At 45.3% G+C, this 13,514-nt stretch overlaps 1 protein-coding gene across 1 annotated transcript in view; it reads left to right on the top strand.

Annotated features, from left to right (window-relative positions):
* The window catches only part of TRIM71 (tripartite motif containing 71), a 68,161-nt gene extending 55,548 nt beyond the window's left edge, over positions 1–12,613 (top strand). Inside the window, exons 3-4 of the mRNA XM_069473369.1 lie at positions 6,095–6,229; positions 11,162–12,613. Of these exons, the coding sequence (XP_069329470.1) occupies positions 6,095–6,229; positions 11,162–12,613 (1,587 nt within the window). The remainder of the gene's footprint in view (positions 1–6,094; positions 6,230–11,161) is intronic.
* Positions 12,614–13,514: the final 901 nt, after the last annotated feature.

Below are 13,514 nucleotides of genomic sequence, written 5' to 3' on the forward strand. Positions count from 1 at the left end.
TCTCTCTCTCTCTCTCTCTCTCTCTCTCTCCCCCCCCCCCTTCCTTCTTCCCTTCCCCCCTCCCCCCAAATGTTATGGGGAAAATCATGGTTGAATTACTTTAATGCACAGTGAGCTAATTAAAAATTCTCCCATGCTGTCTTAACTTGGATTCTGTGCAAATGACTGAATGGGAAGTGTAGTGTCAGGAAACCATGTAGAATATGGGTGGATCAGGCTTCAGGTATCCAGGGACTGAGACCTTGGGGCTCTGCCTTTCTCTCTCCAGGGTAACCTCATTTTGCTACTGAACCCGGGCTTTGTCCGTGCAGTGGAGAGAAAAGGGTGGACATAAATGGAGCACTCTTTGGGCTGGCCTGTTTCAGCAAGCCATCCTCAGAGAAAGAGTTAGTTCCTTTTTCTTCCCCTTTCCGTTTAGGGTGGGGGTGTAAGGTAGGCTGGAACATCCATATGTAAATTCCCAGGGAAGGGCTCTTGATTGGTCTAGCTTCCTTTATTTCCCCTCATTGGGCATAGTCTGGGGTCCAGAGACACTATGACTAGTAGCTCTTAGGACCAAATGAATGAGCAAGAACACACCCCAAAAGTAAAGGTTACTGGCCAGACCAAATCTGCAGGTAGATTAAGTCCTTATAAACTTTATACTCCTTTAAATGAATATTAGTGACATTTTTTACAATACAACTGGACTCAGTCCTGCTTGGATTGTGTGGTTTAGTTTCCATTTACCAGTTTTTGTTTAGAAAAGACTTTTTCAGTAACTCCATATTCCTTTCCTTCAGCCAGTGGCATCTCTCGGTTAGTTTCCTCTCTGTGATTGGAGGTAACATACACTTCCTAGAGATGCAGCAGTTTTGCCTTTCTCAGGGCACTCTGGACCCCAGATCACACCGGTGGTCAGGTTTCTGTGCTGGTACCCAGGAGGGTTGCAATTCCTGGCCCCTCTCCTATAATAAATCAGCAGCCCCATACATACTGCATGCTGCATGTAGTTTCTGTATTAACCTCCCTAGCGAGGCCCTTTTGCTTGGACACCTCATTTTCCTCCAGCCTGATGTCCTCATCCACTTATTTTTCAAGATCAGTTTGTGTGTTGCCTGTGAGCTTCTAATACATTGCTTGATGGAAAGGGTATACATAGCATAAAGGTACATTTCCACATTTAATATCTTTTTAATCTCATATTAAATTATACTTGTCAGATGTACCATTGACTATGAATCAGAGTTCGTAAGTTATGATTCTAAAAAACTTACAACTTCTCTTAAGATTCTTAGTTCTAGAAAGAGACCCAGACATACATCCTTGTTTTAGATAGTCCTGTAAAGAGAATCTACCCTGGTGAATCAGCCACAGCCAAAGAAAGCATGGAAAATGCCGGTAGCACCTCATAAATGCTTTGGGGGCATTTAAAGGGCAGCGACTCATTTTCTTTTTAGGACATTATATTGTGTTTATTTGGCCTCTTTTCCTGGAGATATAAAATTTTGGTCATTTGTGTAATTAGAGGGTGTCTTAGGTATACTAATTCCTTTGGGACAGTGATGAACAGAATCTACATAAGAAAGCTAATTTCTGCATTTCATCACATTCAACATGCCATTGACTATAAGATGTACATCTATCTTACATGCAACTGAGAAAGGAGAAAAAACCCGCTGATGACTTTAAGGTGAATCATAGTTTCAGAGATACTAGGTGTGATAAAAATTACATTTTAGAGTGGGCCATGGTAGTGGCCCTGTAGCTGATACGGTGGCCTACAAGTGTATGGGTGATGCTCGCATTCTCTATTATCTCTGACCAGACCGTGGGGCACTTGAACTACCACGAGAAATACCATGTGACAGCACCGGTCTCCATGCAGACATCACTAATAGACATCTGCACCCTTTCCCTTGAAACCCAGATTTGGCCGTACTGAGTGGCTATCCCTCAAAATAGTTGGCTGAGGCCGGGCGCGGTGGCTCACGCCTGTAATCCTAGCACTCTGGGAGGCCGAGGTGGGTGGATCGCTCAAGGTCAGGAGTTTGAGACCAGCCTGAGCGAGACCCCGTCTCTACTAAAAATAGAAAGACATTATATGGACAACTAAAAATCTATATAGAAAAAATTAGCCGGGCATGGTGGCGCATGCCTGTAGTCCCAGCTACTCGGGAGGCTGAGGCAGTAGGATCGCTTAAGCCGAGGAGTCTGAGGTTGCTGTGAGCTAAGCTGACGCCACGGCACTCACTCTAGCCTGGGCAACAAAGTGAGACTCTGTCTCAACAACAACAAAAAAAAAAATAGTTGGCTGGCGTGCACTGATTCTCCAGATTAAGACTCACAACTTGCAAATGTTTGATTGGATCTGTTAACATCTAAAAGATGATTAAATTTTTTCTTGGGCACCATGCTTGTTGGGTGATTTCTTTGTTCTTGTTGGGAAGTGTGCATTTCTCTTTTGGAAGTTTACCCAGCCCTTGTACCCACTGTTATGTCCCCCAGCCCATCTGCCTCCTATCTCCTTCTAATGCCCTTTGGAGATTGGGAACTAGTTCAGCAAGTCCTGGCCTGCACAGCTTGGAACACAGGGCTTGACTGGATTGTGTACAGTTTGATGCGGAAAGACCGTTTTGCCTCTCCTCATAGAGTAGGGTTTTTATGACTCTCATCCCAAGGAATGATAGTATATGGATGCTTGATGACTACTCAAATTGCCATAAAAGCTTTGAATCACTTCTACCTGTTTGCAAAATGGAAGAAACAGTTCTTATTGTAGAACAAGAGTTCTAAACAAGGGTCCTTCAGGGACCTGACAGGAAGGTCCGGGAGGAGACTGGGGGAGAGGTGATTTCGGCAGTAAACTCACTCCTATGCAAAGGGAGTGGTCCTTGCTTTCTTCTGCCAGTCCTTGCTCTTGTAGGAATATAAGTCTGCTGTTTTTACATCTTCTGGATTTTTTTTTTTTTTTTTTGAGACAGAGTCTCGCTTTGTTGCCCGGGCTAGAGTGAGTGCCGTGGCCTCAGCCTAGCTCACAGCAACCTCAAACTCCTGGGCTTAAGCGATCCTACCGCCTCAGCCTCCCGAGTAGCTGGGACTATAGGCATGCGCCACCATGCCCGGCTAATTTTTTCTATATATATTTTAGTTGGCCAGATAATTTGTTTCTATTTTTTTTAGTAGAGACGGGGTCTCACTCTTGCTCAGGCTGGTCTTGAACTCCTGACCTTGAGCGATCCACCCGCCTCGGCCTCCCAGAGTACTAGGATTACAGGCGTGAGCCACCGCGCCCGGCCAATCTTCTGGATTTTTTTTAATGAAAAAATTAGTTTGGTAAGTAGTAATGACATTAATATAAATAGAAAGCAGTTTGCCACTTCTGCTTTCTGTTGAGGAAGTGTTAAGAAATTTTATAGACATTGGCTTGTTTGCCTCAGTCAAATATTGACTTGGACACCAGCTAATTAATAACACATACAAAAACAAGGCGAGCCAGATATTAAGTTCTCTCAGCTCTAACCCACCTTTCCCACCTTTTCACACCCTCGCCATGTGGTGCTGGGGCTGTGATGCTTCAAACCACATATCTAGGGAAGGGACTTCTATTTTGCATCTAATTCTTAAAAAATGGCCGTTTTTTTTTCCACCCTGGCATTAGAAGTTGGTTCCAATTTCCAGATTTTGCCACTCTCAGAATTACCTGGGTATGAGCTCACCTCCTTACTTCTGGATTCTTGTAACCACAGCTTTTTTTCCTTTTTTGCTCCCAGCCGAAGCTGAGTTTGTTGCTGCTGCAGTTCTGTCTACCTCTGGTCTTCCCTGTGCTCTTTGCCCCAGCGGTTCTCCCGTACCTGTTTAACCATTTCCCTGTGTTACATTCTCTCTGTTTAAATGTCTAGTGAGATTTCTCGCTCTTTTTTTTTCCCTTGAATGAATCCTGACCAGCAACCTGAGATGCTCAAAATTTATCAACCCCATCAACACTTGTTTGATTGTTCATTCTAATTTTTTGTCTTTTAGGTACTTTGGATAAAGTGTCTGCTTCAGTTTGTTGGCTTCTGTATTGGTTTCTTAGGCCTGCTACAACAACTTGCCGCAAAAGGCTTTTAAAACAAAAGGCACTTATTCATAATCTCACAGATCTGCAGGATGGGAGTCCAAGGTCAAGGTTTCGGCAGGACCATGCTGTTTCTGAAGGCTGTCAGGACGAGTCTTTCCCTTCCTCATCCGAGCTTCTGGTGGCTGCCACCAGTCCTCGGCTTGTACCCGTATCACTCCCACACTCCCACGGTCGGCCTTCAGCATGACATGGTTCCCTGTCTCCGTCCCCTCTACCCCCTGTATCTGTGTCTTCACGTGACCTTCTGTGGACACCAGTTATTGGATTTTAGGATTTGACCTAATCTAGTGTGGCCTCATCTTATCTAATTATATCCTATTTCCAGAGGTCACATTCTGAGGTTTACAGCTCAGGTGACTGAAGTACCATGGACTATGTACTTAGCCCCCACCTTGTTTGATATGTAATAGCACTTGGGACAGAACTGTAAAGATGTAGCAGAAATACTCCGGAAAGGTGCTTCCAGCTTCAGGAAAGGAGTGGCATCTGAGCTCAGTTTTGAAATTTAGGGCGAATTTGGAAGAGAAGGCATTCCTGGCCATGGACAGTCTGTGAGCCACCCAGATCCAGCCAGTGCCAGCTGTGGTCAGCTCTGGGCATCCTTAGGTCTCACAGGAATTGGGACGGAGACTGCAGTTAGGCAGTCAACCATTTGAGCCATGGTTGTTTTGGGGGCTGCGCTGTGAGTGTGGCTTGCATGATGCCATGGATATTTCAAACGTCATACGACAATTTCAAAACAAATAAGGTAGGAAGTGTGAATAGGCCTGGGCATGTGATCTGACTTCTTTTATGACAGATGCTGTGTGGGCTTGGGGGAGATGACTTTTGTTCCAGGTGCCTGTCAGCTGAGAGCTGTTAATCACAACAATGTTTCGCTCTGTGCCAGGTGCTTGCTCAGCTCTTCTCGTGTATCGCTCTGCATTCCCCTCACATTTACCCTTTCCTGAGGTTGGGGAGGACCAAGAACTTGTCCAGGGCTTTAAAATTAGTAGGAGGTGCAGCCAGAATTTGAATCCAGGTAACCCAACTCCAAAGATGGCTGAGCAGTCTGGCTTGCCTGGTTTGTCCCAGTTTTAGTGCTGGAAGTCCCACATCCCAGCAACCCTGCAGTCCAGGGCACACTATAGCCGGTGGGTCACCCTAACTGATTCCTAAGCCCAGGTCAGGCTCCAAAACCTTCGTGCTTCCCAAGGACCCTCCTGATTGGGTCACCTGTTCTAAAACCTGTTGAACCATCAACAGTGGGTTCGGAATCCCTGATTTAATACCTCAGTATCTCAAAGAAATCCTTGTGGCTTTTTAAGACGCAGCATGTAATATTAATGAATACACCATGCCTTCTGTCCAGATTAATTTTTCATGAACAATAATACGTCTGATTAAACTGGCTGCTGATTCACAAGGCTGGTGGTTCGGGGTGGGGTGTATGGTGGCGTGTAGATGGTCTCTGACCACAGGGCACGGTTTCTTGGGTAGATCACATGTTCCCAGTGTGCACTTGGCATTGGTTCTGGCTGCAGTGAGCCGTGTTGCTAGTGACTTGACAAGAACAGGGTGGATTGGCCACTGGCCTTTGTACACCCTCACACGACGGGTGTGCCAGCTCGGGGAGTTTTCCCCAGGCAGGGAGAGAGGCCAGAAAGTCTGGGAACGTTGCTCGTGTGACCAGAGTTGTACATTTTACATTCGATCCTCATTTCCAGTTTTCGGCTGTCACCCAACTACACTGGTTTCTCTGTCAGAGTATCTCTTAATAGTCCTGACATTCACTGTGTAGGTGCCATTTCTCGTACAAAGGAGCCCAGCTCTTGCCAGCAACTCCTTCACTTACACATCAGTCTCCCGCTAAGTGCCTGCTTTCTTTCCAAGGAAGGAGGCCAAGTGGTCTGGGGACCCAGGGTGTTGGCTTTTCAGGGCTGATAGAAACAGCTTTAGATGTGTAAGGAGTGACATCCTTCTAATGCCTCAGGGTTGTTTTTGGTTTTCCAGCTGAGCATCGAGCAAGCCCAGTCAGTGGCAGAACAGGTGGAGATGAAGGCAAAGGTCGTACAGTCGGAGGTCAAAGCCGTGACTGCAAGGCACAGGAAGGCCCTGGAGGAGCGCGAGTGCGAGCTGCTGTGGAAGGTAACGGGGAGGGCATCCCCTGCCCCGGGCCTGCCCCCGCCCAGACTGAGCCCATGTTTTTTTTTCTGTGAATCCCATCAGAACTCTGAGCATTTTAATTGCAGATCTGGGACCCAAGCTCTAAGTTTAGAACACTTGGTAATTTTCCAGAAAGCTTGTTGGTGGAAAAATGCAGGGGTCTCTGGAACATTCTGGGTGCTGTCTGTGAAGTGAAGTTAAATAACAAGAAGGCCTTTCAGAAGTAGTCTGGTAACCAAGGCTGGAACCAGCCTCAGGTTTTAAACTGCATCCACTGAAAACGAGGCAGAAAGAAGAGAGTACAATCACAACTGTTGTTAAGCAAGGCGGGCTGGTAGGAAACATCCTTATTTTTGGTGTCCTGGCTGGTTGCACTTTCTGACCTCTTGTGGAAAACCAGTTTTCCCCTTGGGAGGGCAGTGAGTGTGTGTCCTTTCTTCCTGTTGGAGCAGGAAAGAGTGCTGAGCACACTGGTGTGCAGTTTAGATAAAAATCAGCTGGACAGACCATTCGCCCCACCCAAGTCAGCATCTCAACTGTTCCTTTTCAGATTTTACATCCCTACTCAGGAAGGGGGAGAGTTATGCCTATGAACGGGCCGGTACTCCACACCAGTTCTGTAACTATAATTACACAAAAATAAGACTGTATAGCTGATTTAAAAGGGTATGCTTGTGTGTGTGTGTGCTCTGCTCTTGATCTCCAAACTATATGACAGTATGGATGGCTTCTAAGTTTCTGAAAGTGACCCTTGCTAACAACTATGCCCCAAAACATTCTACAAAGCTACAGTGGATTTTGCATTTTATTTTCCATTTAGTTAACCTCACAACTAGCTGCTGTCTGCCTCTTCTGACCACTCAAGGAATATCGCTGAATTGCTTTTTGATAAGAAGAGTTCTGGAGGTTGTTAGTCCAAAGATTTAATTCAGCACATATTTGTGGAGTACCTTTGTGGCCATGACATAGTTTTCAGACACTCAGATGTCCCCTCGGGTCTGCCAGTGTTATGCCACCCACGGATGTTAATTATAATCGAAGGGGCCCACGTCTTGCAACCTGAGAGCTTTGTAGTGAACTCTGCCACAGACTCTTCTGGATTTCCTGATGAAAAAGGCCTTTGTGTGGGGGAGTTTCTGCAGCTCTCACCTCAGTTACCCTCCCTCCTGCGAGGCTGACTCACTGTCCCCTCTCTAAAGGCAATTCTTTCAGAAGAAATAAAGTTTTACTCTTAGAAGAGGCATGTTTGGAAGAAGAGTCAATCATGTCTTCATGTAATAAACTGTTTGTACTTGCCTAAAAACCCATTCTCAGATCATTCCAAATCATCTTGCTTATTCTATAGTTACACCTCAGTCTTTGTCTTTACTTTTTGCTGTGGAACTTTGCCCCAAATCCTGTGTGAGTCCCCATCTCTTTGACTAATTACTGATTTTTCTGCTCCTTCCCAGCAAAGCCTTCCTGCTTGTCTCTGGGCATCTCTTTGTTAAATGTTTGTTTTCTTGCATCTCTAGTTATTGAACATGAAAACACATGAGTATAAGGATTAAGGCAACAGAGTTTTATATATCTGGACGCACCTCGTCATTCTTCTAAATTTCCACTGGAAATTTTCTTATAGATTCCAACACTTCATGGTGTTGGCTGCAGCTGGCTAGCTCAGGTCAGAACCAAAGGTGGAGGTTTGGCCCAAAGGACAAAGCTGCTTTTCTCTCTCCCCACACGGGCCCCTCTGTACACATACCCTGGTTCTAGCGTGAACAGATGAAAAAGCATGAATGGGTCAAAATCACATCACTGCCCCACCCCCGGATGGGTCAGGCTAAGATCCAGGCCTCCCAACAGTGGCCCCTTATCTGTGGAGCACTCAGATCTGTAGAGCACTCAGAAGTCATGGTCTCCTGCAAAACAGTGTGAACTTCACTGTTTTTGGTGAATTGGGTAACTTAATTTTTTTCATTGCTTAGAATTAAGGGACTTATATTTACCTTTTTATTTAAAAAATTTTTTATTGAGGTGAAATATGCATATATAATTTACCATCTTTACCATTTTTAAGTGTACAGATCAGTGGTAATACGTACATTTATATTCTTTTTTTCCTCCTCCCCCCTCCCTTCACCTTCCCCAGCTGACCAATCTAGTCTCTGTTTTCATGAGATTTATTTATTTATTTATTTACTCCCACATATGAGTGAGAACATGCAATATTTGTCTTTGTGTGCTTGGCTTATTTCATATAACATAATGGCCTCCAGTTCCATCCATGGTGCTGCAAACGATAGGATTTTATTCTTTTTTATGGCTAATATTCCATAGTGTGTGATACACACACACACAACATTTTCTTTGTACGTTCTTCCACTGACGGGCACTTAGGTCGATTCCATAATTTGACTATTGTGAATAGTGCTGCAGTGAACACGGGGGTGTTGTGTGCCTTCTTTTGAGAAATGTCTCCAGATCTTTTGCCCATTTTTTTTTTAATAATAATTGGGTTTGTTTTATGGTGATTTGTTTTGTTTGTTTTGTTTTGTTTTGTTTTTTTTCTGTTGAGTTGCTTGAGCTCCTTATATATTCTGGTTATTAAGCCCCTGTGAGATGGATAGTTTGTAAATATGTTCTTCCATTCTGTGGCTTGTCTCTTAACTTTGTTGATTGTTTCCTTTGCTGTGCAGAAGCTTTTTAGCTTGATGTAATTAGGAGACTTTCAAAGAATGGAGAAATTAGTGTTTTATTGGTCAGACAAAATTGCATATTTCTAAATAGTGTGACTCGAGAACCTCAGAAACAGGAATTATTTTCACAGGTCAGAATTCATGTTCATATATTATAACGTTTTAAATTTTTGATGGTTCCTTTGGAAAAAATACAGGCAAATTTTTACCCGAAACTTGATACCTTCAAATTTAGAGTATGGGGCTTTTCAGGTTCTCAGTTGAGTTTCTAAAATCTGTTCTTAAAATATAGAAGTAAAAAAAAACTATGGGAGTGGGGTTTTTGTGATCTTGAATTAGGTCTCTCATCAAATCTCCTTACAGTCTCCACACAATCTTTCTCTGTGTGTGTGTGTGTGTGTGTGTGTGTGTGATAGAGAGAGAGAATCTTTGAAGATTTCAGGCTCCAAGTATACCTGCAATCAAAATTCCGTCGTTTAATATTAATATATACAACCGTTATGTACCCGTGATTAAAAATGAAAAAAAAAAAAAAAAAATTAAAATTCAGTCTTTTGAGGGTACCAGACTAGCCTTCCCATCCATTGGGAAGTCTGTTGGTTCTGCCGCTAGTATCCTCTGTGCCACCTTTCTCTCCCCCTTCCCAGCCATTTTTGTTGTTTAAGCGATGACCCTCCCACACCTGAGTGATCTGTGATCTCTGTGTCCTCATTTGTCTCCTTCCAATACATGTCCACAAAATTAATTGTTTAAGAACATGTCACTCCCCCATTTTTTGAAATACCAGTCAAATGCCCCAGTTAGGATCTTTGTGTTTTCTATTTCCTCTGCTTGGGTAGCTCTCCTTTTAAGCCTTTTGCTGGTCTCAACTTTTAGGTCTAAACTGGTGAAAGAAACTATCCCTGACCACCCCGTGTCTCAATTAGGTCTCTCTGGTCCCTGTCTTTCACATGCTATTTCTACTTTTTAACAGCTAGCACTGTCTGACATTATCTTATTTCTTTGCTTGCTTGCTTCATGATAATCTGCTTTTCTAAAATACAACTCTGTGATGGCGAGGACCATATTTTCTTTTTTGAAAAGACGGGGTCTGGCTCTGTCCCCCAGACTAGACTACAGTGTCATCGTCATCATAGCTCACCGCAACCTCCGATTGCTGGGCTCAAGCAATCCTCTTGCCTCAACCTCCCTAGTAGCTGTCACTATAGGCAGCCACCACCGTGCCTGGCCTATTTTTAAATTTTTTGTAGAGACAGGGTCTTGTTGTGTTACTGGGCTGGTCTCAGACTCCTGGGCTCAAGCGATCCTGCCACCGTTGCCTCCCAAAGTGCTGGGATTACAGGTGTGAGTCAGACATCTAGCCCCTAGGACCATATCTTGTTTGGTCACTGGAGTACTTCCAATCCCTGGCTCAGAGTAGGTGCTTGATAAACATTTGTCAGATGGCTGCTGTTTAGAGACCAGTCTGGAGTGCAGTGGCTGTTCACTGCATTATTATAGCGTAGTTCACTACAGCCTTGAACTCCTAGGTTCAAGCGTTCCTCCTGAGTAGCTGGCACTACAAGGTGTGCACCACTGCACCAGCTGCATGGCTGTTTTTAAGTCTTATTTTTCTTCATAACTTACGGACAAGTTGCCATAATAATCATAACTTGATATATCCTTTATCCAGATTCACTGATTATTTATATTTTACCTCATTTGCTTTATTGTTCTATATGTACATGTATGTACATATAATATGTATGTATGTATGTATGTGATTTGATAGTAAGTTGGTGTGTTGAAGACACGCCTTTACCCCTAAATATTGTTATTTCTGTGAACAAGGACTTCCTCTTGCATAATCATAGTATAATTATCAAAATGAGGAAGTTTAATCTTGATACAACACTGGTATCTAATCCTTGGTCTATAGACAAGCTTCAGCAATTGTCCCAACAGTGATCTCAACAGCCATTTTCCCCCAAGTGCAGGATCCAGTCCAGGATCGCTCACTGTATTTAGTTGTCATCGTCTCTTTAAGTAGTCATCTTCTGTAACCCAGAACAGTTCCTTGGCCTTTTTTGATTCTGCCATTTTTAAAGAATGCCGGCCAGTTGTATCTTACAGAATGTCCCTCATTATGGGTTTAGTCTGAGACTGCCTCATGCATTGTTGTGGGTGACATGAATTGTTTTCTGTGCTGGTTCTAAGCTTCTGTGTCTGTCTCTCTCTCCTCTCACCTTCCCTCCAGGTAGAGAAGATCCGCCAGGTGAAAGCCAAGTCTCTGTATCTGCAGGTAGAGAAGCTGCGGCAAAACCTCAACAAGCTCGAGAGCACCATCAGTGCCGTCCAGCAGGTCCTGGAGGAGGGCAGGGCGCTGGACATCCTGCTGGCCCGAGACCGGATGCTGGCCCAGGTGCAGGAGCTGAAGACTGTGCGGAGTCTCCTGCAGCCCCAGGAAGATGACCGAGTCATGTTCACACCCCCTGACCAGGCCCTGTACCTCGCCATTAAGTCCTTTGGCTTCGTTAGTAGTGGGGCCTTTGCACCACTCACCAAGGCCACAGGTGATGGCCTCAAGCGGGCCCTCCAGGGTAAGGTGGCCTCTTTCACTGTCATCGGCTATGACCACGATGGTGAGCCCCGCCTCTCTGGGGGTGACCTAATGTCAGCAGTGGTCCTGGGCCCCGATGGCAACCTGTTTGGTGCAGAGGTGAGCGATCAGCAGAACGGTACTTACGTGGTGAGCTACCGGCCCCAGCTGGAGGGCGAGCACCTGGTGTCAGTGACATTGTGCAACCAGCACATTGAGAACAGCCCCTTCAAGGTGGTGGTCAAGTCAGGCCGCAGCTACGTGGGCATTGGGCTGCCGGGCCTGAGCTTCGGCAGCGAGGGTGACGGTGACGGCAAGCTCTGCCGCCCCTGGGGCGTGAGCGTAGACAAGGAGGGCTACATCATTGTTGCTGACCGCAGCAACAACCGCATCCAGGTGTTTAAGCCCTGCGGTGCCTTCAACCACAAATTCGGCACCCTGGGCTCGCGGCCTGGGCAGTTTGACCGACCGGCTGGGGTGGCCTGTGACGCTTCACGCAGGATTGTGGTGGCCGACAAGGACAATCATCGCATCCAGATCTTCACCTTTGAGGGCCAGTTCCTCCTCAAGTTTGGTGAGAAGGGAACCAAGAACGGGCAGTTCAACTACCCATGGGATGTGGCGGTGAACTCCGAGGGCAAGATCCTGGTCTCGGACACGCGGAACCACCGGATCCAGCTGTTTGGGCCTGACGGGCTCTTCCTAAATAAGTATGGCTTCGAGGGGGCTCTCTGGAAGCACTTTGACTCCCCACGGGGTGTAGCCTTCAACCACGAGGGCCACTTGGTGGTCACCGACTTCAACAACCACCGGCTCCTGGTCATTCACCCCGACTGCCAGTCGGCTCGCTTCCTGGGCTCAGAGGGCACCAGCAACGGGCAGTTCTTGCGCCCACAAGGTGTGGCTGTGGACCAGGAAGGGCGCATCATTGTGGCCGATTCCAGGAACCACCGGGTACAAATGTTTGAGTCCAACGGCAGCTTCCTGTGCAAGTTTGGCGCCCAAGGCAGCGGCTTTGGGCAGATGGACCGCCCCTCCGGCATCGCCATCACCCCTGATGGAATGATCGTCGTGGTGGACTTTGGCAACAATCGAATCCTCGTCTTCTAATCGCATTTTCTAGATTTCTGTGTTTGGGGTGTGCATGTGTGCGTGTCTCTTTCTCTCTCTTTCTCTCTCTGTTTTTGAATTTCAAAGAAGAAACAGTCTCAGGGAAGTTTTTTTCTTTTCTTTTTTTTTTAAGAGAACAAGAAACGTACAACATTGCTTATAGTCCTACCTCATCTTTATTTTTTTACAGATGAATGTACTTATCTTTTCTGCAGGGATTGAGCCTGTGAAGTGATGATTTCTATCTACCTCATAAATCTTTTACATTTCCTTCTCCAACAGGCCCTCTTCTCCTCCTCCTCTTCCTCCTCCTCCTCCTCCTCCTCCTCCTCCTCCTCCTCCTCCTCTCGGTGGAGTTCACATCTCCCTCTTCCCCGCGCGGGGCACGATATGCACAAGCCTAGCATCTTTACGGCTGGGAGGGCACTGGATGCGTGTGGTGGGGTGTATTCTGTAGATTGAGCCAAGGAAACACGAAAACTACTAAGTAAAAAACCAAAAAACTATAAAACATGGAAAAAATAAGATGTAAAATTCATAATTATAGAGTATCTGTGTTCTTGAGAATACTGTGTTTATGTGGGGTTAGATTGTGTTGTTTTGATCTTTTGGGGAAAACTTTTTTTTCTTTCTTTTTTTTTTTTTTTAAATGCTGCAACAGAGGACTTTCCTCTGTTCGTTTATACCTCAGTGTGTTTAACATCCTCTTCAGCATCTTTTCTTAATCCTAGAAGTTGTGGCTGTGGCTTGCTAGCCAAGAAAAGCAGACCATTCATATTTTAGGGCATAAAATCTTTGTTTCTTTGAAGGGAGTGGGTGTGTGTGTGTGTTTTTGTTTTAAAGCCATCTTGCACCCAAGTAGTAAAGCTAAAAATGACTTACCACCTCCCCAAGAACCTTT

The sequence above is a fragment of the Eulemur rufifrons genome, chromosome 7 (genome assembly GCF_041146395.1).
Source record: "Eulemur rufifrons isolate Redbay chromosome 7, OSU_ERuf_1, whole genome shotgun sequence".
Lineage (NCBI taxonomy): Eukaryota > Metazoa > Chordata > Mammalia > Primates > Lemuridae > Eulemur > Eulemur rufifrons.